General features: G+C 53.7%; 1 protein-coding gene across 1 annotated transcript in view; it reads left to right on the top strand.

Annotated features, from left to right (window-relative positions):
• The window catches only part of nrxn2b (neurexin 2b), a gene marked incomplete at its 3' end in the record, with an annotated part of 537,657 nt that overhangs the window by 426,361 nt on the left and 86,296 nt on the right, over positions 1–25,000 (top strand). Inside the window, exon 17 of the mRNA XM_084452184.1 lies at positions 23,496–23,677. Coding sequence (XP_084308310.1) covers positions 23,496–23,677 — 182 coding nt within the window. The remainder of the gene's footprint in view (positions 1–23,495; positions 23,678–25,000) is intronic.

Below are 25,000 nucleotides of genomic sequence, written 5' to 3'. Positions count from 1 at the left end.
CCCCTCCCCTGACATTTCACGTGGAGAAAAAGAAGGGGAGAGAGAGTGAGAGCATGGGGGATTGGAGGAGGAGGAGGAGGAGGAGGAGGAATGGGATAGGGCGGGGTAGGGAAGAACGCTCGATAATGGCCCCCGCAGATGAGACTGACAACAGATAGTTGCGGGAAATGTCAAGCGTGAGACGAATACAGGAACGGGAACAGAATGTCAGGGGGAAGGGGGGGCTGCTATTGGCTGATTCCCCGTGACCTGGTGGGCGGCGCCATCGGCCCTACCCCCACCTCCTGATTGGCCCAGGGGGGCGTGACCCAGCCAGTCGTTGACAAAGAAGAGGGGTGATGGAGGAAGACCGTGCGGCAAGACTAAACCAAGGGATATAAAAGAAGGTTTAACTACAAAATGGCGCCCGCCTTATTGTCTTTCGAACGGGCATCGCCGCGCATTTAAATGGCCTGTTTTGGTGTTAACCTCACCTCAAAACTTCAGGTGCGGCACGCACACACACACACACACACACACACTCTAAAGCAATTCATCCCGCCTGGAACGCCTGCTACATCCTCTCCCCTCAGGCTCGTCATCAAAGCAGCCTGACGCATTGCTATTCAGCCTGTTGCTGCCTTGCCGGGCGCCCGATAGCTCCCCTTCCCCACACACACACACACACACCGCCATCGCCAGCAGGGCACAAATGGAGCAGGCGGCCCCCCGCTGGCCCCCTACTCCGGGGGTGGCGTTTCAGAGAGGGGGGGGCGGGCTGCAACGCCAGCGGGTACGCCAGCGGGTGTGCCAGCGGGTGGGCTGGGGGGTGGGGGGTGGGGGGGTCGTGTGAGGACTGCAGAGCGGGCTGCGTTCTACTCACAGGGGCCTCGTGCAGTGCGTCCAGAACAGTGGAACTCCCCCCCGTTTTCACCACCGCGCTGGCGGCTCTTACCTGCTCTCTCTGAATGCCGAAGGAGCCCCCCTCTCCTCCCCCTCCTCCTCCTCCTCCCCCTCCTCCTCCTCCCCCTCCTCCCCCTCCTCCTCCTCCTCCCATCTCCGCGGTGTGGTGTTAATCAGATGGCGAGCCAGGCGGCCTGTTTGGCATCTGATAAGGAGGGGTGGAGCAGACGACAGGCCGGAGGGGGAGGGATGGAGGGGGGAGGTTGGGAGACACCCTTGAGGGGGGGGGGGGGGAGACACCCTTGAAATATCAGGAAATGTAATTAAGGGGCAGAGAATAGCCATTATCTGATGGCGCGGAGACTTGATTTCACATAATGCCGGCCAGGGGAGGGAAGAGCTAGCGATTTGTGCCACGCGTGTGTGTGCGGGCGTGTGTGTGTGTGTGTGTGTGTGTGTGTGTGTGTGTGTGTGTGTGTGTGTATGTAGGAGGAACAGGACAGGAGGAGAGAGAACACTCAATAATAGCCCTCGCATTCCCAGGCGCTGAACAAAGCAGCTGTTTCTTAGTTTGCTTCCTGCTGCTGTCGTTGTTGTCGTTGTTGTTGTTGATATTTGAAAGATACCGGATAATAAACAACGTGGTTAGAGCCCTATCGGCTGCCAAAAGTAAACCAGGAGAGGCCGCCTCCCCTCAGTCTGGGTTCGATTTCACCCAATCAGCATTTGAGGAGAGGAAGCAGCCACACCCCCCTCACCCACCCTGCCTCCGTACCCCCCTTATCTTTCCTTCCATAACCCCCTCTCCTCTCCTCCCTTCCTCTTCTCCTCTCCTCCTCTCATCTTCCCTCTCACCTCTCCTCCTCCTCTCATCCTCTCCTCTCCTCCTCCTCTCCTCTTCCTCCCTTCTTCTTCTCCTCCTCTCATCTTCCTCCTCTCCTCTTCTCCTCCTTTCCTCTCCTCTTCCTCCCTTCTTCTCCTCCTCTCATCTTCCTCCTCTCCTCCTCTCCTCTTCCTCCCTTCTTCTTCTCCTCCTCTCATCTTCCTCCTCTCCTCTCCTCCTCCTCTCCTCTCCTCTCCTCTCCTCTTCCTACCTTCTTCTTCTCCTCCTCTCCTCCTCCTCTCCTCTGCCTCCCTCCCTCCTCCTCTATCTCTCCAGATGCTTAGGGGCCATCTTGGCTGACCCACTTAATGAAAGCAGAGGGCTGGTAAAAAACCCATGACTTCAGCAGAACAGTGCTTTCACCAGGCAGGCAGACCAGACTGTTCCATATGAAAGGCCCATGTATTCATAGCCTCTGTCTCTGCAGATAGCGGCGGCGTATTTATAGCGGGTTAGTATGGGCGAGTACGGTTGTTTCTCCCCCCGGGGGTGGAGGTGGGGGGGCATTATTCAGAAGTAGGGTAACTGTACAGAAGGTGTCGGTCCAGCGGGGGGATTTTCAATCTTCTCGCAAAATTAAAAGTCCGCTTCTGAAGCTTCGTGCGGACGCGGGGGGTGGGGGGCGAGGAGGGAGGGGCGGCTTCTGTAGCGTCCGCCTCGAAAACAGTATGCGCCACCTCTCTCCCTCCCTCTCTCTCCGCCACGGCGGCCTACATGATTAGCCGAGCTCCGAGCGGCCGGGCCGCGCTCGCTTGCCCATGTGGGTCACCCACGTCCGCCCATTATCCAGGCCCAGGCGGGGGCCCTTTCTCTGCCCCCGCGCCTCCCCGAATAAAAGCCCTTTCGCGAGGCCCAACCGCCATCTTCACCCCCGTGTCTCGACAGGTCGGGATCGGGCTTTTTTCACGCCGGGAGCGACGTTGACCTCTCCTCTGACTTCTCGGATGTCGCTGTCTCGATCTCGATCACGCCCTCGATCTCGATGGCGGGTTCCCGCGCTTTGATCTTTCGGTTGCCTCCGCTCGTCGCCTTCGGCGGCGGATAAATGATTACGCCGAAGGGAAGGGATTCATTATATCCCGGGAGAGCAGACTGGCTAAGTATGATGAATGAGTGATGACATTCCGATTGGATGATGGATGTTCGAGCACTCAGAGCTACAGTACCCCTTGTCAAGGGCCATTTGAACTAACCGATTTCTCTTTCTTCTCTCTCTCTCTCTCTCTCTCTCTCTCTCTCTCTCTCCTCGGGGCTGCTCCTGACTCCTCCTCCTCCCCTTGATCCACCCCATACCCCTTAATAGGTAAGTGATCAAACATAATGTGCAGGCCTCCGCCAAAAGGCCCAGAAAATGATTTTTTGTACCTTCATAGCAGGTGAAAGAGCCAGACAGTTTGGTTAAGCTGGTCCTCGGGTACAAGGAACAGTGAAAACACCCCCCAGCCTTCAGACAGAGCCAGGTTCCCTCCACTCGATGGCTTTTTAAATAGGACCCCGCCCTTTTGAAAGAGTGAGACGGCAGATGACTTATCTCCGCGGCGCAGAAAGTAAAGGAAGGGAAAAGGCGAGAATTAAACGGGGCTTAAATAATTAGTAGGGCCCGAGCACTGGCGGTGCGAGGCCCTATTGAAATTGGAAGGATTATTATTATTATTCTCCTACCTTCTCATTCTTCTCCCCAAACAAATGCATTTTTGGCGGCCTAAACATCGAACGCATGAAACTTGGCAGATACATCAGTCCGGGTGAAAAATTTGATATTTCATGGGTGACGGAAATGGGCGTGGCAAAACGGCTCAACTCCTACATACGTTATCCGATTTACTCCAAATTGCTCAGGGTTGATGAAGGAATACCTGAACACTTCGGTATTGAGTCAAACTTATAGCGCCGCCTACAGGTCAAGCAGGAATTCATCATAACTCCTACATACATTGTCCGATTTACACAACATTTCTCACTCTTCATCAAGGTCCTGAACACATCTATGCATCAGTATTGAGTCACGCTTAGAGCGCCACCTACTGATGACAGGAACTTTCTCTCAGTACTGGACACCGAAATAGCACAGCCTTTAACGGCGCCGCACCCGACACGCGTGGGGTGCGACGGCCCGCTCACTGCTGCTCGCAGCCCTAGTTTTTAATTGCAACTCTGGCAATTAAACTCTCAACCCCTTTCTTTCCGTGTTTCCCCCACACACAATGACAGCTCCCTGAAAGGATTCAGCAGGACGCGGTGGTGTGACGATGATAGCCACTACATTTAATGACTTGTTGACGGTGTGTGTGTGTGTGTGTGTGTGTGTGTGTGTGTGTGTGTGTGTGTGTGTGTGTGTGTGTGTGTGTGTGGCGGGGGGATCTTAATTGAAAGTGTTGCAGAGCTACAGAGATGGCAGTCCAACAGCCGTGATTAATAATGGAGGGTGAAGTGCAGGGGTGAAATGATGAATATTTCATTGGTGTGCGGCACCTTGTCCACCCCCCTCCCCACGCCCCCCCCACCCCGTATGGGTCGAGTCTGAATATTTCCGGGGGCGCCGCTAGACGGATTATCATATTGACCTCGGAGGTGGATGAAGTACTTTCGCGGAAACGCCAATGCGTGTCATAAAAGAGGCCATTTTACGATCGTTTTCAGCATCACTGCGCTCTACAAAGACTGCAGCTGGTCGGAATCACTGGGTTCACGCTACTGAAGGATAAGGTCCATATTTCTAGGTCACAATTATGTTTTGTTTTTTTTAACGATAGTGATAACTGGAGCTTTCTCTTCCTCCGTCTCCTCCTCGGGTCTCTGCGAACGCAACGGCGCCGGCTCTCATTAGGAGGCGTGGCGTCCTTCGTTATTGTCCCCCCATGTCTGTCCCCCCATGTCTGTCCTCTGCCGTCCTCCTCTGTCCCACGTCTCCTCCCGCTCGTTCGGCACAAAGGCAAGTCGCTCGTCTGTCTCCCTTTCATCTCGCCTCTGTCTTTCATTATTCTCCACCACTCTCTCCTTTTCTCGTTTCTATTCATGAGAACAGTCTTCTCTCTCTCTCTCTCTCTCTCTCTCTCTCTCCCTCTCTCTCTCTCTCTCTCTCTCTCTCTCCCCCTCTCTCTCTCCCTCTCTCTCTCTCTCTCTCTCTCTCTCTCTCATTTTCATCTAGCCCGACATGTCCTGTAGTCTTTCTCATAATTCTTCAGCTAAGTGGAAGGAGTACCGTGTGTGTGTGTGTGTGTGTGTGTGTGTGTGCGTGTGTTGTGTGTGTGTGTGTGTGTGTGTGTGTGTGAGAGAGAGAGAGAGAGAGTGTGTGTGTGTGTGTGTGTGTGTGTGAGAGAGAGAGAGAGAGTGTGTGTGTGTGTGTGTGTGTGTGTGTGTGTGTGTGTGTGTGTGTGTGTGTGTGTGTGTGTGTGTGTGTGTGTGTGTGTGTGTGTGTGTGTGTGTGTGCGTGCGTGTGTGTGTCTGTCCGTTCGGGCTCCGGCTGAACTGACTCACCCCTCCGGCGGTGTGTGTTCAGAATGCCCAGGCCTGATTAAATCCACCTGGTCGGCAAAAGTGCTCCCGGTAACTGGACACACTTACACATCTTGGCGGCGACGCGATGAGGGCCGGTCGCCTGATAACAAAATGTCCGCCAGATTGTCGAGCTTCTGCTGCACATCTCTGAGAGTCAAAAAAGAGGAGGGAGAGAGAGAGAGACAGAGAGAGAGAGATTGAAGGGAAGATGAGAGGGATGGCTATGGTGAGGAGAGGAAATGTTTCACCTGTGAACACGTAGAGTGAATTTGCATAATCCCTAAGGGGCTCCGCCTCCTTCGTAGAACTGTGGTTACAGCGCTACCGTAGCTAGCATTCCCAAAAACTACATCCACACAGCTGGAATTTTTTCGCGGTGTGTGTGTGTGTGTATGTGTGTGTGTGTGTCTGTGTGTCTGTGTGTCTGTGTGTGTGTGTGTGTGTGTGTCTTCCCTTCCCTCAAGCGTCGTTGTCATCGTTGTCGTCGTTTTATATCTGGACCACAGGTCCAGGTCCTGTGCAGTGCAGCGGTGCATACTGGGAACAGGACCAGAGATTAGACGCTATAACAAAAGGCGGAGAGAGATGGAGCGCCAGGAGGGCCTGCAGCGAGCGCCAGATACGGCGCGCGGTGTCAGAGGCGCCGCGAAACGCCCCCGCTATCTCCGTCGCGCTAAGGACCCCGCGCCGCTATCTGCGCCCCCTAAGCCCTTCTTGGCCTCGCTACCCACAATCCCCCTGGTTGAACAGCCCTTTCATTATGAGCCCCCCCCCCGCGTGCCGGCACACGGTCCGCTGTGCAAAACGTTTAGCCGTGGGGGGAAGGCCCAGATATCAGAGCGAGATTTCTTCTCCCTCCCCCGCTCTCTCTCCCTCTCTCTCTCCCTCTCTCTCTCCCTCCCTCTCTCCCTCTCTCTCTCTCTCTCTCTCTCTCTCCAACATTCGCGGTCTCTGTAAATGCGGACGCCCCCCCCCCCCCCCCCCCGCCGCCCCACACCCCCACCGTTCCGCTCGACCCCCTCCTCGACCTTCCGATCCACCCGAAACTCCCCGCTCCTCGGTCTCTCCCTCGCCTCCCCCCCCCCTCTCTCTCCTCTCCCTCTCTAACGCCGCCGCCATCGCCTCTACACGGAAGGGGGCCGTCTCGGGGCGACGCTACATTAAGCCGCCATCTGTTGGAATCCGGTTACAGGTGCTCAATCTGCCAGAACTGATTAGGCCTGTTAGGCTGTCGGACGCGACCGAACCTCCTTCTCTCCCCGTGGAGAGGAGAGACGCGGAGAGAGAGAAGGAGAGAGACGCGGAGAGAGAGAAGGAGAGAGAGAAGGAGAGAGAGGAGGAGAGAGAGGGGGAGAGAGGGATGCGAGGAGAGAAGGAGGTAGAGGGAGGAGATGGGAGGAACGAGGGATGGAGGTAAACGTTGAGTGATGAAGACAGAGAGAGACTGATGGATGACGACGAGAATGAGAGAGAGATATGAAGAGATACATACAGAGAGATAGACACAGAGAGTAGATAGAGAGAGAGAGAGACCAGCTGATCCAGCCGGCCACGCTGAGAGGTAACGGTGGGCTCGGTCGCTGCCTCCTCCGTCTCTAGATTCAGTACCAACACAGACGGACTCCGTCACAGATGAAACAGATGCTGTTCAATATGCTCCTAACACCCGCCTGGCCAGAGCTCTCACACACACACACACACACACAAACACACACACAGGCAGACATGCAGGCACCCACACACGCACGCAGACACACACACACACACACACACACACACACAGCCAGACATGCAGGCACCCACACACACACACACACACACACACACACACAGCTGTAGGTAGGCTTTTGTTATGCCTCGAAAGTGTACGTTCTCAGCGCTGAAGGGTGTGACTATATTGGCAGATGTTTCCACATACTGTAGTGTAATGTGTTTAGGTACAGTGAAACAGGGGCAGACCTCACCATGAGCTTGTTTTCATGCATACTATCACAAAACAGAAACCGGAAACCCAGCGAAAAGACGCGTTTTCCGCCAGCGGTGAGTTTATTTACTTGGGGTAAGTGGTATTTTCAGCTGACATGAAATGTATTCCTTGAACTTCGGGGCATCAAAGAGATCCTTTGACAGGCGCCCGTATCTTCTCGGCAATGTGGATCCTCCAATTAAAAAGCAAAACTCCTCCCAAAAAAAGATGTATGAATATAAAAATAAAGAGTAAGCGTTTTGTTTCATCGATTCGCTTCCGGACAGAATACGGAGGCCTCGTCGGTTTGAGAGCGCGCTGTCCAATCAGAGGCTGGGAGAGAGAGAGAGAGAGAGAGAGAGAGAGAGAGAGCGGGAGAAGAGAGGGAGGGTGGAAGAGAGAGAGAGAGAGAGAGAGAGAGAGAGGGAGGGCGGGAGAGAGGGAGAGAGAGAGAGAGAGAGAGAGGGAGAGAGAGAGAGAGAGAGAGTGAGAGAGAGAGAGAGAGAGAGAGAGAGCGGGAGAGATAGAGAGAGCGCGAGCGCGCCGAACAATTGGCAGGAAATGAACCAGCGCTTGGCCGAGCGTAAGACAGTAAGGAAAGTGATTTATCGCACGGCGGGGGCCGGCCGGCTGCTTTGTGCGCGCGTCGCTGCGACTTCCACGGGGTTTTATCCCCTCGGACGTGATATCAGCATAATAGGAGCGTCGCGTGAGAAAAACCTGTCTACTCCCTCGACACGACACAACCAACCCCGCTGCGCTCCTCAGTAGCGTCGGTCTTTGTAATCAAATCGGCGTCCCCCCGCGCTCGAGCGAACAGATGCACAGGACAGGGGCGATGCGCCCGCTCAACGGCGAGCGCGACAAGCTCGTTACTCACGTACAGCCTGGCCCCGCCTCTCCTGCCAAATACCCCCCCCCCCCCTGGCCCCGGTCGTGTCGCCTCCACGCGGGAAACCCATTCGGGTCGAGGCGACTCGGGCACAAAATGGCCGCCGTCGTCGCCACTCTCCACAAAATGGAGGAGGTTGTCTGTTGGTTCGAATAAGAGGTTTTTGTGCACCAGTGTGCTGTTCTCCCCGGCGAGGGCGTTCCTCTCTGCTCCGTCTGTGACCTTAGTACCCTCACCCTGTCATCATCTGTCTATCAGTGCTGTGTCCATTTTCCCTCGCCATTTTCTCACTCCGCCCCATTTTGTACGGTCACTTGCTTTCATCCCCGGGCCCCCGCTCCAAGCCCTAATGACTATCGCTCTATTGCTCTGCCTCTCTCTCTCCCTGTCTCTCAGTCCCTCCCTCTCCCTCTCCCTCTCTCCACCCCCCCCTCTCTCTCCCTCTCTCTCTCCCTCTCTCTTAGTCCCTCTCTCTCCATCTCTCTCTCTCTCTTCCCCCCTCTCCATCTCTCTCCCTCCCTCTCCATCTCTCTCTCCCTCCCTCCCTCTCTCTTCATCCCTCTCTCCCTCCCTCTCTCTCTCTCTCCCTCCCTCTCCACCCCCCTCTCTCTCTCTCTCTCTCTCCCTTGATCTCCCTGTGTCTGGGTGTTTGATTATAGCTCGGTCAGGGCCCCGGCACTCTGTGCATGTTATTAAAGCCAATTTCCATCACTCTTTCATGCCCATCACCGCCGCGTCCCGGTGGGATTGAGCGCATTTTAATGGCCGGCGCTTGATTAGCACTGCGCTAATGATGACTCAGTGCAGCGGACAGAGAGAGGGGGAAACGGCCGATTCAAAGGGAGGAGATGGGATGGAGGGATGGGAGAGGAGGACGAGCGGTCGGGAGAACTCCAGCGAGCGATCGAGAGCCAGAGGAGGAGGGAGACGGACGAGTCGGAGAGGGAGATGGGAGAAGGGGGGGGGGGGGCGCGCGCAAGGGGGCCGCCGCCATCGTCCTGGAAATCAAAGCCGCCTCTCTCTCTCTCTCTCTCTCTCCATCTCTCTCTCTCCATCTCTCTCTCTCTCTCTCTCCATCTCTCTCTCTCTCTCCATCTCTCTCCCTCTCTCTCCATCTCTCTCTCTCTCTCTCTCTCTCTCTCTGTACAGTAAGTGGGTCGTCCGGGACCTGCGGTCTAAACCCGTCCTAATCACACATATTACCACGTACCGTAACCCACAGCGCTCTCGCACTCATCCTCCGTATTTATTCACACCATGGGCCTGTTTATATTTCTCAGGATTTAGCGCCCCGGACTCGCACACCGGCGGCGCGGCGGAGCCAATCGGGCACTCGGCCGAGCGCTTTCATCTCGTCAGAGGAACAATTTCTATTGTCGTCGACTGTTGTGAAAACCGCCAACCGTATCAACGTAGTGTGCGGCGTCCCTGCGGATGTGTCCGGAGAGCGGGCTCGCTTCCTCCTTCCTCTCTGCCTGGGAGGCGGAGCTGCAGACCACGCACTCGCGCTCCGGCTCCCCCCTGTGGCGGGTTCGATTTCGAACGATGTAATCCGAGGCGATCTCGGACAAACGCGACAGCGGGCTAACGGCCTCTCGAGCCAAAGCAAAGCTCCGGGATCAGACGGGGAGCGAGAGGGTGTGACCGGCCGTCGGCCCGCGCATCTGTCCGCGTGGGGGGGGGGGGGGGGGGCGAGAAGTCGATGACAATCGTCTGGGCCGCCGAGCGGGTAAAGGAGATTTTCCGCGCTTGTGCCAGCGGTCCGTCAGCCAGCGCAGCAGCTGGCCACTGCAAATGAGCTGGGACCGAGGAAAAAAAACACACAAAAAACGAGTTACATAGAAAGGGGGTGGAAAGATAGAGTTGCAAATTATGTGAAGTCTTCAGTGAAGCATTCAATTAAATGAGCCTTTTGACTCGAGTATTACTGAGAGGGAGGTGTCACCGTTATTGAGGTGGTGGCTAGTGCTGCTGACTATTTAATAAAGAGCAAATTAAGGGAGAGAGAGGGAGAGGGAGAGATAGAGAGAGAGCGCCAACTTTCTCATTTTGCTCATGAGCCTGAATGCTGGTCAATGGGTGGTATTCTCTCTGCTTAGAACGACACTATTCAACTGCAAACTGCAACAACAAAAAAATCTAGATTCTCTTTCCACTATCTGGACACTTTTGTGACTGACCGCCACTGGAGGTTTGGTCCTGGGCTGCGTTTCCCAGAGGCATTGTAGCGCTACGTTCATCATAGCGCTACGATGAACGCCGTAGCTTACGATGAACGTACGTAGCGCTACGATGCCTCTGGGAAACCCAGCCCTGATGTCTGCCAAGGTCATTCTGCCATGCTTTGAAATCTGCAAATATTTGAAGAAGATATGCTTGTGTGAATGGCGGTACACTTGAAATCACTAAGCAGAGAAAAAGGGCTTCAAAGATTCAGAGCTGTTCACATTTTTCACAGAGCATGGATTCTGATGACAAAATATGACTATAGTGATCCTAAAACCTGTTTGTTATATTGAGTGGGTTCTTCACAACTTCAATTTTCAGATCAAAAAGGACAAAGGGGGGGGGTGGTTGCCCTCTAACGCATTTTGAGGATTGCAGACGCCACGACCAAACCTCCAGTAGCGGTCACATTTGGTCGATGTTACTGACCACTAGTTCAACCAGAAGACGTTTCTCTGCAACTGTTCTGAAGTCCCATTTGAATGATGGCTTGGTTACTGTAGTACAGGGTGGACAATATAACACATTAATTTGAAGTGACTGGAGCAGAACATAGCAGCCATTTTATGTCTGGCAAGTCCCGTCTGAATAATCGGTTTGACGTTAAGCAAGCTAGCCAGCTACAGTACTATTGTACAGAGCAGAGTGGACAATAAAAGGCACTAATTTTGGGTAAAGCTGAGCGGGAAAAATAATTGTAGTAATTTGAGTAGCCAGCTGCAACACTGACCGGCGCGTCAGGAGGTGTGGCTCTGGAACAGTATTTAATGTAAAAATTAGCCAAAATATAAATTAATTATATTGTCATTGTCTGTGTAGGACCCATGCCAAATATGAATGCTGGCTGACTGTGTCTGAGGAAAATGTGACTGCTACTGGAGGTTTGTTCTCCTCCAACATACCAGATACAGAGACTTACAGAGGATGCTATTGAGAGAAAGGAAACTACCCACAATCCCTTCTGCTAGCCAGCACTGGCTGTGCTGTCGCGCCCTGCTGGTTAAGCTCCCCAGCCTCCTGCTAGTGTGGACCCCTAACCCAGGTGTTTTAACCACCAGTAACCTACCACTGCTCCCCTCCCTCCCTCCCTCCCTCCCTCCCTCCCTCCCTCCCTCCCTCCCTCCCTCCCTCCATCCATCCACCCCTCCCTCCCTCCCTCCCTCCATCCATCCATCCACCCCTCCCTCCCTCTCTCTACTCCACAGCCCGCACACAGCAGGCGTAACAGATTGGAAAATTGACTTCTCTCCTCCTCTAATGGCTCCCCGCTCTCTCTCTCTCTCTCTCGCTCTCTCTCCCTCTCTCTCCCTGTCTCTCTCTCTCTCTCACTCTCTCTCTCTCTCTCTCTCACTCTCTCTTTCTGCTCATCAAGCTCTTTTTTATTGCTCTGCGGTCGGCGTGATCGGAGAGTATCCTGATCGCTCCCGATTTATCCCACGGAGGGTCGACACTGACTGCCCCCCCCCCCCTCCCCTTTCCCAGTCCAGAGTAGGCCGGTCACTTCCTGTTTACCACAACGGGCGGGCCGCCTGGACAGACCCCCACAGCACAACCCCCACGGCAGACCCCCACAGCACAATGGACCGACAAATTAAAGCTTTATTGTAGTGCACTAGTAGACACTTGATCTGTGGACACAGCAAGCATAGTGAGCAGGTAAGAGTGTATTTAAGGTGAGCGGGATAGCTTTGATAGACGGGATTTGATAACTACTGTAATTGCCTCCTGCTCTCCCTCCCTCTTTCTCTCCCTCCCTCTTTCTCTCCTCCCCAGTGCTCTCCCAATCTCTCTATCCATCACTGCTGTCCCCTCTCTGGTACCCATCCTCTTTTCCCATCCCCCCCTCTCTCTCTCTCTCCCTCATCTTCTCTGTTCTCTCGTGTCTATCTCCATCACCGCTATCTCTATCTCTATAACTGATCTCTCCATCTCTATCTCCATCATTGATCTCTCTATCTCCATCACCGATCTCTCCATCTCTATCTCCATCATTGATCTCTCCACCTCTGATCTCTCCATCTCCATCTCCATCACTGATCTCTCCACCTCCATCATTGATCTCTCCATCTCTATCTCCATCATTGATCTCTCCATCTCTATCTCCATCATTGATCTCTCCATCTCTATCTTCATCATTGATCTCTCCATCTCTATCTCCATCATTGATCTCTCCATCTCTATCTCCATCACCGCTATCTCTATCTCTATCTCCATCACCGATCTCTCCATCTCTATCTCCATCACCGATCTCTCCATCTCTATCTCCATCTCTGATCTCTCCATCTCTATCTCCATCACCGATCTCTCCAGCTCTATCTCCATCACTGATCTCTCCACCTCCATCACTGATCTCTCCATCTCCATCACTGATCTCTCCACCTCCATCACTGATCTCTCCATCTCCATCACTGATCTCTCCATCTCCATCACTGATCTCTCCACCTCCATCACTGATCTCTCCACCTCCATCACTGATCTCTCCATCTCCATCACTGATCTCTCCACCTCCATCACTGATCTCTCCACCTCCATCACTGATCTCTCCACCTCCATCTCTGATCTCTCCATTGGTATCTCCATCACTGATCTCTCCACCTCCACCACTGATCTCTCCACCCTAATCACTGATCTCTCCGTCTCCATCACTGATCTCTCCGTCTCCATCTCCATCACCATCATCCTATCTGTCCTCTCCATCCATCTCACCCCTCCTCCTTCCATCCCCCCACTCATGCACCCTGTGTGTGTGTGTGTGTGTGTGTGTGTGTGTGTGTGTGTGTGTGTGTGTGTGTGTGTGTGTGTGTGTGTGTGTGTGTGCCGGGTGGGGGGGTGGGTTTAGCATCTAAGTGTATCCGGTGGAGGGGGTTGGAATTTGACCGAGGGTGTCCCATTACAAACAGCAAGGCTCACATGCGCAGAGAGAGAGAGAGAGAGAGAGAGAGAGATGGAGGGCGGGAGGGGGGGAGGGAGGGAGTAAATGTCAACGGCAGAGAGCATCAGAGAACAGGGGGAGATTATTATCTTATATCTCTCTTTCTCTCTCTCTCTCTCTCACGCCCCCACAGTGAGTCGGTGTGTTTTGTCCACGTCCGGCGTCCAGGCGAGCTCTCTGACCCTCAGCCACGCGGGCTCTGTCGACGCGGCGAAGCATCAGATTAACACGCACATCTATGACACGCCTCCCGCCGGCACCTTCCGTACCGGCACACAAATGCGCACACATACGCACACATACGCACACAAAGTCGCCACACTCTGTCTGGTAATGAGGCCTCTTTGTGTCTCCAGGTTCCTCACCGTCAGCATCGGCGGCCGTTACAGTGCTGGCTGCCGGCCACTGTAGTACCATAATTCACATATAGGGGGCTGGACCTGCATCTGAGCAGCACAGCTGCTACAGAAAGGGAGGAGGAGAGGGGAGAGAGATACTGTAGATAGATAGATAGAGAGAGAGAGAGAGAGAGAGAGAGAGAGAGAGAGAGAGAGAGAGGGAGAGAGAGAGGGAGATGGGGAGAACTAGCCCACTTACAGCACTGTGCGAAAAGCTAATGCTTCTTGGCATCCATGAAACCTTTTTTTTTTTAATCTGCTGAGAGAGTGAAAGTAGACAGGGAGGATGGAAGGTGGGAGGGAGAGAGAGAAAAGAAGAGGGGATGGGGATGGGAGTCTCTCTGTAGGAAATCAGCTCCACTCTGGAATGATCCTATTAGGTCTTCCCTGAGCATTGTTGGCACATCCGCGAGACCTGGGAATGGAGGCACTCAGGCGAAATGAAGCCGGCAAAAAGCCTCCTTTTCCCTGGCGAGGAGATATCATTTATTGGAGTTGTCGGCGCGCCCGTCCCTCCTCTGGGCTGCGCGGACTGGTGAACATGTCTGAGGGCGAGTAGCCGGGCCGCGCGTCTCCGCGCGCTTCGAACTGATGTCCCGGCGCGATTATACGGAACACATGTTCTCGAAGAACCTGGAGTGCGTGCTCCGCTCTGCGCGCAGAACAGTATGACTGACGAGACAGCTGAGCCACAATTGTGTTTTTAGCGCCGCCGCCGCCATCGTCGTAAATCGAAAGGGTCGGTTCTGGCGAGGAGGCGTGACCTGCTGCCGTCGCTCGAAAATGTTTTAGAACCCACCTGGTGTCTTCGCTGAGCTCCATACGTCTGTTGCGCCGCCGACGAAGCGCGATGATGAAAGCTGTTTCTCATCCATTTCGGCGGGAAAGCGAGGCTAATTGGGCTAGATAAAATGGCCGCCGTTTGTTTTCCCGGGACAGGCGGCTGAGGCGACTGCGTTTCCTTGTTCAGGCTGTTTGGGGACATGTCTTGCTCGGATTCCGGATGAAATGCGCGGCATGCACGCGCCTCGTTAGCATGCTAATTAGCAAGTCCCCCTCACTGGCAACAGCCTCGTATACGGAGAATTAATTTTTGGAGTTTTCGGCGCTAGCTGCCGTAGCTCGCAAGATGTCGGAGTGTTGTTTCCTAGCATGCCTGCCTGACTTCATTAAATCTGTTTACGGGGTTTAAAAGGGGTTATTATCTGTTTGCTATTATTAATAGGCTAGCCCTAGCTAATCAGCTAATCCTAACTGACTTTTAAAAAAGACTCACCGCCACAACCCTTAAAGCATCCCTGGCAGCCAATGTCACAATAGCCTACCCATTAATGATGCTCCATGTAGCGATAATAGGATGTGAGAAATGCAGAGCTATACTTAAATGCACGTTGGCACTGAGGGAAAATATGATTCCCATGAATAAGTGGATGACATTTTCCACATTATAGAATACTTTCCGTGTTTGTTTGTATTCTGTTGTCATCGGTGTGCTCAAATCTAAGAGTTGCGGCGGGGCTGTTAGTGCAGTCATGGTCTGCCCCACCAAGTCATGTCCATATGTGTTGAGTCGCTACTGAAACGACTTCAGGCTGAAGACTGGCTGTTTCTCTCCCCCGCTCCATTTTCCCTTTTGAATACAGGAATATGCCTAACATATTTGTGTTTATACTCTGTATCGTTATTAATTGCAAAGTTCCCTTCCAGCTATTATCTCAGAGCAGAGGGCAAATTGGATGCGAGAGCAGGGATTTGAAGTTCTACCACGGCCCCGAGCATCTCGGAAACAAGCACCGCGCAACATCGGTGCATGCAAATGTTCTCCACGAACAGAGATTCAGTCCCACCGACCCACCGGCACCTTTCTATCTGAACTATTTTCGAGTGGCGCACTTAAAAATTCAGAAGTTCAGAAAATGGGATGCAACTGTAAATACTTTGAATGGCTGTTCGGTAAGCATTGTATATTTGAATAATGCTTTGAATCCATTAGCAGCCACGTAAATATTTAATTAAGCCCGGGGTCTCACAAAGCACATCGTTGTTAACCAAGGGGTGCTGTTACAGTGTAAATCATCACATTGGCATGCGCGACGCCGTTTCGCTGCGGTTGCCACAACGTGTCGTCTCTCCCTCGCGGCCCCTCCTAAAAAACACGCTATAGGATTCCTCTCCCCCTTCTCCTCACACGCCACTCCGTCCCCTCGGCGGACAGGACGCCAGCGGCGACGGGGACCGGACGGGCCTGTGGCGCTGTCCGAACGGAGGGTCAAACCCAGCCCTATACCTAAGCCTAACCCTAACCCTAACTTAACCTAACCTAACCCTAAACTTAACCCAACCCTTTACCTAAGCCTAACCATGAATGCAGAGAGCTGTCAAACCCCAACCTTAACCCTAAATTTATCCCAACCATATACTTAAGCCTAACCTTAACCCTAACCATACACTTAACCCAACCCTATACCTAAACCTAACCCTAAGCCTTAACCCTAAACGTATCCCAACCCTATACCTAAGCCTAACCTTAACCCTAACCCTAACCTAACCCTAAACTTAACCCTGACCTTAACCCTAAATGGGCTCTGTGTTTCTAAGAACTCGCCTTTACCGATCGTCTGCAGCCCTCCCAGCCACGCCCTCCTCGCAGGGCGTTACCCCAGCCCAGCCAATAAGACGGCTTCGCCCTCCGCGCTTCCTCCCTCTCTGCCTCGCACCTCAATATGCAGCCGTTCCCCATCAGTGCTATCTCACTGGCAGACTCACCGCGCTTGTCTCTTATTGTGTTAGCTGTAGCTTCGGGGGGATGTAGAATAATGTAGAAACCGTAGTCTCTTTATTCAAATTTCATTTTGATCCACCATACACCATCGGGATAGGCATGAGAGCCAGCTTGGGAGAGGGGGGGGGCGCCATCCGGATGGTGTAAGAATCAGCTGTTCCCAGGGAGAGGTGAGGGGGGGGGGGGGGCGCCAGAATCAGCTGTTCCCAGGGACGTTACATAACACGATGTCCCAGATGCCTCCATCCTCCAGTGTTTGTGTTCCTGTGTATTTGTTTGCGCGTGTGCGCGCGTTGTGTGTGCATATCTCTCTCTGTTTACGCCCGTCTTATTCGCCGCGGCTGCTCTGGCCAGCCGAACGGAACGTTGGCCAACAGACACAAAGAACCGCCGCGCCCCGCAGAGAAAGAGAGGGGGGGAGACAGAGGGGAGGAGAGGCGGGAGAGAGAGAGAGAGAGAGAGAGGGGGGGGGAGACAGAGGGGAGGAGAGGCGGGAGAGAGAGAGAGGGAGAGAGAGAGAGAGAGAGACGGGGGAGACAGAGGGGAGGAGAGGCGGGAGAGAGAGAGAGAGAGAGGGAGAGAGAGGGGGAGTTTGCTGGAGCGTTATTGGTTCCGCTTGATTTGCTGTTTGCGCAGAAGGGCCCGCAAGAGCTGTTTTATTGGAGCATCTGCTCCCGGGACCGCTGGCTCTCATTCCGCTGGTTCTGGACGGTCCTGGCAGCTCTCCTCCGCTGACGGGGCCTTCTGTTTAGAGGACCCAGGGGCCCCCGGAACCAGCTCAGAGAACCACAGCCTGTTCTTCTGTCTGAATCAGGATCAGAACCAGAATCAAAATGTGTTCTATTGCCATTGTACAAAATATTTGCTTTCGGACATGGTGCATAAGATGGAGACAAGATTGGACAGGGTGCAGAGAGAGAGAGACAGGACAGTGCAAAGACAGGACAGTGCAAGTGATTACTGTTTTTTTGCTTCCCTCTGGAATATGTAGAGAGTGGGTCGTATGCCCACCTCCCTTGTTCTCTGTAAAGCGCATTGTGTTGCCTCTGGGTATGAAATGTGCTATATAAATAAAGCTTTAATTGATTGATTGAAAAGCAAGGACAGAATCTAAAAATCTATTGCCGGTATAGGGATGGCAACGTCACAGACCATGACAAGTAAGATGGCGGTCAACCCCATCTCAGTCTTTAACAGTGATACCTGAAAAGGTCTTCAAAGATTCCGATGTGGTGAAGCGTCGTCCTGACAAGGTGCGCTTAAAAGGCGAGTGATGCGTTTCTCGTGGGACGGGCGCCGTCGTGTCGGACAACCATCGGCCGTGCGGGTAACCTACTTAAACGCCATGTTGATTGATCTGTGCAGGAAAGCTTGGCTCATGTCAGAGTACACACACACACTCTCATGTTAGAGGTTCCACCACTGCATCTACGTGAGAACCCTACTAATGTGAATACAATAAGGTACGCCGTGCTAGGGGCAGTGAGTTGCAACAGCTTCTGAGTTTTTCCTAATCCATATTTGTTTTTGCCCATGTTTTTGTCGATTTATTTTTATTTTGGAGCAACCTTGGTGAGTTATCCTCGTTTGCACCATGGACAACAACAAGATGATTGTTTACACATGGGAACAGTTGATTTTGTTGCAAATTGCCCTTCCCTACCCACTCACTGGCAAATACACGCACCTCGCCACGAACAGAGAGCTTCGTACTTTCATCTCTCCACTTCATCCCTTTCTGCTTTGATGTTAGACTCTCTAGAGTCGGAGGAATCCAGTCCCGGGGAACGAAAGCCATAGATCTCAGCTTTCACTCTCCATCGATCTCTCTCTCTCTCTCTCTCTCTCTCTCTCTCATTCTACCTCCCTCCGCCATCCATAACTTCCATTCACCTCAGTCTCAGATGAAGGTCATCTGTACTATCTTTCCACATCTCTCTCTCTCTCTCTCTCTCACTCTCTCTCTATCATTATCCCACCCTCCACTGCCACATTGTCCGCCCTGCTCCGGTCCAGTCCGGTACATGGTGCTGCAACTCAATTTAAACCAGAGAGAGAAAGCCTCTTTCTGTCCAGGTCAGCCCGAGTGCAAGAAACACATTTCTTGTTATATCGCCAAAGAGCTGCCGAGCAAGTTGATATTTACCTCAAGCTGCTCTTGTGCGCGGCACGTATGTACGCATGTATCTTCTGCCCAACGGACTTGAACATTTTTTAAGACAACCATTACTCGGATTACAAGACGGAGACATGGATTTGGTGAAAGCTAACGCGATCGGGCGAGAAGCGAGTGACCGCTCGCTGTACGTACATAAACAAGCGCTCGGCTCCGGCTTGCTAGCTGAAAGAGGCAACGGTCCATCCCCCTTTCTAAACTCCCTCTCCTGACACGAGTTGTTTTCATTAGCGGAGCGCAATAGGGAATGATGGAGCTGTTTTTGTTCCGCAGCGAACTTAATGTCCCGCTAATTTGGCGACACGGGTCCAACGAGGCGCGCGGATCGCTTAATAAGGTCAGAATGGGAGTGATGGATTAACTGGTGCGTGCGTGCGCCCCTCAGCCCGGGCTGGTTCTGCTCCCGCGCGGTCAGTCGTCTGTAATCGGCATGATGCTAACGCTAATATGCCCCTCGGCCAGCTAACAAGAACACGCTCATACACACACACTACCAACCCCCCGGAGACGAAGCAAGAGCTAAACACTCTTGACCGTCTGGGGAATCGTCGTACCGCGCGGGGAGGTGGCGCGCTGGCTGACTCGTTAAGTACGAGGAAGGCCCTCTGCCCGCCTTTGCGGCGCTCGAACTGCGAAACCCGGCTGGCGGCGGGCGATTCCGGCGAAAGAGGACCTCGGGGCCCGTGAATGTGATGAATAATTAAGGGCACCCCCCCTCACCCCCCCTCCCCTCCGGCCGTTGGCCACCCCAGCGTTTGATTGGCAGGTCATTAGCGTTGGTGGACCTAAGGTGCAGCGCAATGTTTTTCATTACGGACGATAAGGAGTGGAGAGAGAGGGAGAGAGGGAGAGAGGGAGATAGAGAGAGCGAGAGAGAGAGAGAGAGCGATGTGCTTCGGGGAGTGAGGGGGGTGGGGTGGGGGGCGTTTGACCGTCGCTGATTAAATCTGAAGCCGCCCCCGGCGCTGTCGGACACGCTATCACAACGGAAGGGCATTCTGGGTAATCGATAAGTATTCCGGGTGACGTATCCCTCCCTCCTCTCTATCCCTCCCTCCGTCACTCTCCCGCTCTCCTCTCTACGCCCCCCCACCCCCCCTCTCAACCCGCCGCCTCCATTTTGCGACAGCAGCAGCGAAGAAGGCGGAGAAAGCCCGCAGATCCCTGCCGAACCCGAGTTCTAGCCGGTGAACTTAACCGGAGCGGGGGAAAGCCCGGCGCTTAAACCGCACGGCGCCTCGCTACCGTAGAGCCGCCTCCTTTATCTCACGGCATCAGGTGAGGAAGCTCGCTCGCCTACGACTGTTTTCAGAGAACTTGCCAGTCTATTTTCTCGCTCCTGATTGGCTGCCGTAGCTTTATTTTTATACAAGGCGGCCGAGAAATCGCCGTCTGACGCTATCAACCCCGTATCAGCGACGGTCGCGTATCCGGATTGTCAAACTGCCGAGGTAGACCTGCGCGTTCGCGCGCGCGTACGTGCACGCTCCTGTGTTTTCTCCCCTCGTCCCACGAGCGACACGCCCCGGAGGAGTCGCGAGAGCTTTCGGCGAATGTCCCATCTTCCTCGGCGGTCTGCGTCACGCTGCCAAACACACAGAGAGACGTTCCTGTCTGCTCTTTCAAAGAGAGTCGGTATCACAGCCCGACACATCATCAGACCACATCAAAGACGTTTCCTGAAGGACTGATAAGGCAGCGGCGAGGTTTAAGAGAAGTACGCGCGCGCGTGTGTGTGTGTGCGTGCCAGCGGGTATGTGCTGTACGCGTGCGCGTGCGCGTGTGTGTATGTGTGTGTGTGTGTGATCGTGGGTAATATCTATTTCTGCCTAAGACAAGCAATACAGACATCGTCTCCACGCTGAGTTCAGACTACCGAGTCCCAGGATGCTTCAGCCCCAAATCAATGGCTTTTCACAGAGGAGGCGTCCAGATGAGACCACGACACACACACACACACGCACACACACGCGCGCGCACACAGCTGACCCGCATAGGGCCGGAGAATCGAATCGATACCTTTTCCATTACACTTGTTTTGATTCGACGGTCCTCTGAATCTAATTAAGCTCCAACCCGCCGAAAACCCGGATCCCAATCAAGGAGACGCTCCGCCCTGCCCGATCACGCCGCGGTCTCCCTCCCCCTCCACCGCCGCCTCCGCCGGGATTGATCGGGCCTCCGCATCGATCGCGCCGAAGCTAATTGGACGAAAACAATACATATTTTGCCACTTTCCCCCTTCGCCCATCGGAGTATTTCCCTCACGGTGGCGCAGAACGAGGGGAGACAGTAGATTGCTTGTTTAGAGCCGGGGGGGGGGGTCAGAGGTCAGCGCAAATCCATACTCCAGTCTGGCTTCTGTTTAGCTGGAGACTCTCAGCCGCTGTTTCGTTTGGTTTACACGCCACTTTTTAGCTCTCGGACATCTGTGGGAGGCCAGGCGAGCCTCGTTTTCTCTCCGTCGTAACAATTTTTCTCTCTCCCCGTCTCTCGTTGAGCTGTTCCACCTTCTCTCTCTTTCTCCTCGCTCCGCTACCTCTTTTTTCCAGCTCCCTCCCTCCCTCTCCTCCTCCCTCCTTCCCTAACGCTCGATGACGTTCCCTTACCCTCGGCGAGAAGACACCGGGTGTCATTGAATCAAGGAGTTTGTGTTTTTGGGAGAGGAACGCTTATAATGAGTCCCGGTTTCGAGTTCAATTCACACCGTTTCTACTGAGTTGTTATATCTCAGGCTTTTACAGTTATTTTTCCATCCGTAAGCTTGTTAGTTACAAGCGTCTCGGTGGGGAGGGAGGATATGGAGTCTGGAGCAGTGTTAATTACTGTCAACTGAGGTGGCGGCGCACGTGTGTGTTTATGTACGTGTGAATGAAGTCAGTAGACGTGAGCCCCCTGCCTTTTTCCGATTCGTCAACTTGAGAGGCGGTCTGTGACCGTCCGTCTGTCTGTCCGTCCCACCGTACCAGAGCCCAACCACTGTCCATCTGCTTTCAAAGCCCACCGAGATCAGATCCCGAGGAGATTCTCCGCTCGTTCTACATCCAGCTCGGTCCTCGGGCGACGCGTTAGGACTCTCGTCGGCTAGAGGTTAGGTGGGTACAGCTGTCATTAGTTTTTAGTTACAGTCGCACGTCACAGAAGGATCGGTTCTTGTTTGGGAAGTCGGATAAAAACACATCCATCCATATCCGTTCAATATTCAAACAAACGCTCTTGGGACGTCGCGAGCAAATCATCCAGGTTTATTCGTGCATGGAGAGCAGATTGTCAACAGTCGCGACGTGAATCCTAACTTTTCCCAGTTAATTCCACCTCCTCACTGACACCGAGGGGGGATGCATCATTGCTCGCATGTTCACCTTGCGCTCGTTTTGTTGTGGGTAACTATTCGATTGTAGTTTCACACCTCGTTTGTTTGAATAGACGAGCGTTATCGGAGCCGGTGCTTCTCGTCGCACGCGACGTGCCCTCTTTTCTCTCGGCAGCCATTTTAGAATGTCCTCCCCCGCGTTCGTCTCTAGCCTGAGCCTGGCAAACAAGATGGCGCTCGGTAAACAGCGAGGCCGGAAAAGGTAGCCTCCGCCACCTCTCGCGTGCGCGCACATACACATACACACACACACACACACACACACACAAACACACACGCGCTTCTCCTCTGCCCTCTCTCCATGGTGCTCTTCTTATAGAGCCCCTGCCATGCGGTGATAATTACAGAGCCCTGAAACAATATAGCTCAGGAGAAACAACAAAGAGAGGCCGAGAGACATTCACAGAGAGAGAGAGAGAGAGAGAGAGAAGAAGTTTCACCGTGCTGCAAGAGACTTTCAAACGGATGATATCTGGGCCGAGAGACATTTACATCCTGTAGGGGGGAGAGAGAGGGGGAGGGAGGGAGAGAGGGAGAGAGAGAGGGAGAGAGAGAGAGAGAGAGAGAGAGAGAGAGATGGTCAGGTCACAGGTGCAGTTGTAATGGACGGGGGCTTCATTGGAATAATTGCGTAATGGTCCCCCCGCCTGTCTGCTGGCAGTGTGTGTGTGTGTGTGCGTGTGCGTGTGCGTGTGTGTGTGCGTGTGTGCGTGCGTGTGTGTGACTCAGAGAATGGCCCTGTTATACTCAGCTGTGATTGTTCCTTTCACCCTCACATCATTAGACTCCTTCTCTGGTCTCTCTCTCTCTCTCCCTCTCTCTCTCTCTCTCTCTCCCTCTCTCACTCTCTCACTCTCTCTCTCTCTCTCTCTCTCTCTCTCACTCTCTCACTCTCTCTCTCTCTCTCTCCCTCTCTCTCTCTCTCTCTATCATTGCTTAGCATATGAGCTCTGCAACAGGGGCTTTAGTGTCCTTGGTTTCTCATGTGTGTGTAGGTGTGTGTAGGTGTGTGTAGGTGTGTGTGGGTTTGTAGACGTGTGTAGGTGTGTGTGTGTGTGTGTTTGCGCATGTGCGTGCTAGTGTATGTGTGTGTTTTGATCCATTATCGAGGTCAGACATTTGTTCCACAGATCCTATAGGGAAGCAGGGTTTCTCATCTCACTATACTATACTATACTATACTATACTATACTATACTAAAATGCCTATAAGCCCGTGCATTCTGGGCCCGGTGTCATCGTCACCTCACACCCAACGATGTCAAACGCCGGTCATACGTAGGGTTCGAGGAAAGGGGAAAGGCGCTCGCATCCGGCGCGCGTTCGCCCACCAAACCCCTCCCTTCCGCCATGGCGTTCTCCGAGGAGACAAAACCCACCACACCAGCTCTGAACCCGATGTACTATATTTACTGTAAATGACCTCCCTGTAACAATACCACTCTATTTCTCTCCCCCCCTCCCTCCTCCCTCCCTCCGTCCCTCCAGCTGGGACGACCTACATCTTCGGCAGGGGCGGAGCCCTCATCACGTACACCTGGCCACCCAACGACCGGCCGAGCACACGGGCCGACCGGCTGGCGGTGGGCTTCAGCACGCAGCTGAAGGAGGCGGTGCTGGTCCGGGTGGAGAGCGCCAAGGGACTGGGGGACTACCTGGAGCTGCACATAGTAAGAGATCTGGGGGGGGGGAAGGGTTCGTGGTGGGGGGGAAGGGGGCGGGGCCTTGGCGATGGGTCCGTCGTTGTCTGTTGTTGTTGTTGTTGACGGCTAGGCTAGAGCCGCAAGTGTTTACCGAGGCGGAGAGCCCTAAAGCGCAGTCCGGGGGCCGGCTGTATATATCCGGACACGTCGTAATCACCATCGGACGCCGTTTAACGCTGCGCTCCCCGCCGCCTCCCCGTCGTCGGGCCCCAGCCGGCCGGCGATCACGTTCATATCTTCAGGTAAGGGGCGCGAATGATTAAAAGTCATTCCCCGAACCGTGGCTTTACTGCGCAATTAAGGGGCCATCGGGCGTTTTAGAAGTGGATTAATGAGTTTTCCAAATGGCTCTCTGGCCCTCATGGCTTTTGGCGGCGCTCAGCGGGTGCGTGGGTTTAATGACAGTCTGTCTTTTAATGACGGGCTAACAGCGAGCTAGACGACTGACTGTTCATCCAGGCATCAGAGTACAACCACGGAGGGAAGAGTGCTGATTCACACACACACACACACACACACACACATACACACAAACACACGTGCACTCGCAAACAACGCTAACAGTCTCCCTCTCTTCCTCCATCCTCCCATCATTTTCTTACCCGCTCGGGCGTACGTGAAGAGATGTGAGTGTGCGGTTGCGCGTGAGCTTGTTAGAAGTGTGTGTGTGTGTGTGTGTGTGTACTGTATGTGTGTGTGTGTGTGTGTGCACGTGTGTGTGTCCTCGACGCCCTTCCTCTGTCTTTCACACTGACCCCAATTTGTTTGGCCGGCGGTTGCTTCGGAGACACAGGAAGCCACTTGACCCGGGGTCGCGCTTCACCTGACGCTCTGTGAGTCAGGGAGGAAAGAGGAGGGAGGGAGGGAGGAAGGGAGGAAGGGAGGGAGGGGGGAAGGGAGGGGGGAGAGGAGCCATGGAGAGCTGTGATTGAACCCGATAGCCCGGGTCAGGGCCAACAGCAGCGTTCTCGTTACCGCTGACCGCTGGTGATAACGATGCTGGGGATTGAGAATGTCATTCATGGCTCGGTCCCGCTCGGCTTTCTGGAGGCGCCTCGTCAACGTGCTCCCCGAGCTCATAATCACCGGAGGGCGCTGAACTCGGGAACTTGGGACATTTTTTTTAAAAGCTTGGACAGTGTGTGTGTGTGTGTGTGTGTGTGTGTGTGTGTGTGTGTGTGTGTGTGTGTGTGAGTGTGTGCCGTTGCCTGAAGACACACAGGGGTTTTGTTCTATTAGTAGTCTATTAGAGGTTTGTTTTATTCTAGGTCAGTAGAGGCTGGTTTTATT

The sequence above is a fragment of the Borostomias antarcticus genome, assembly GCF_949987555.1.
Source record: "Borostomias antarcticus genome assembly, chromosome: 17".
NCBI lineage: Eukaryota > Metazoa > Chordata > Actinopteri > Stomiiformes > Stomiidae > Borostomias > Borostomias antarcticus.
This window is presented reverse-complemented; position numbering and strand designations above follow the sequence as displayed.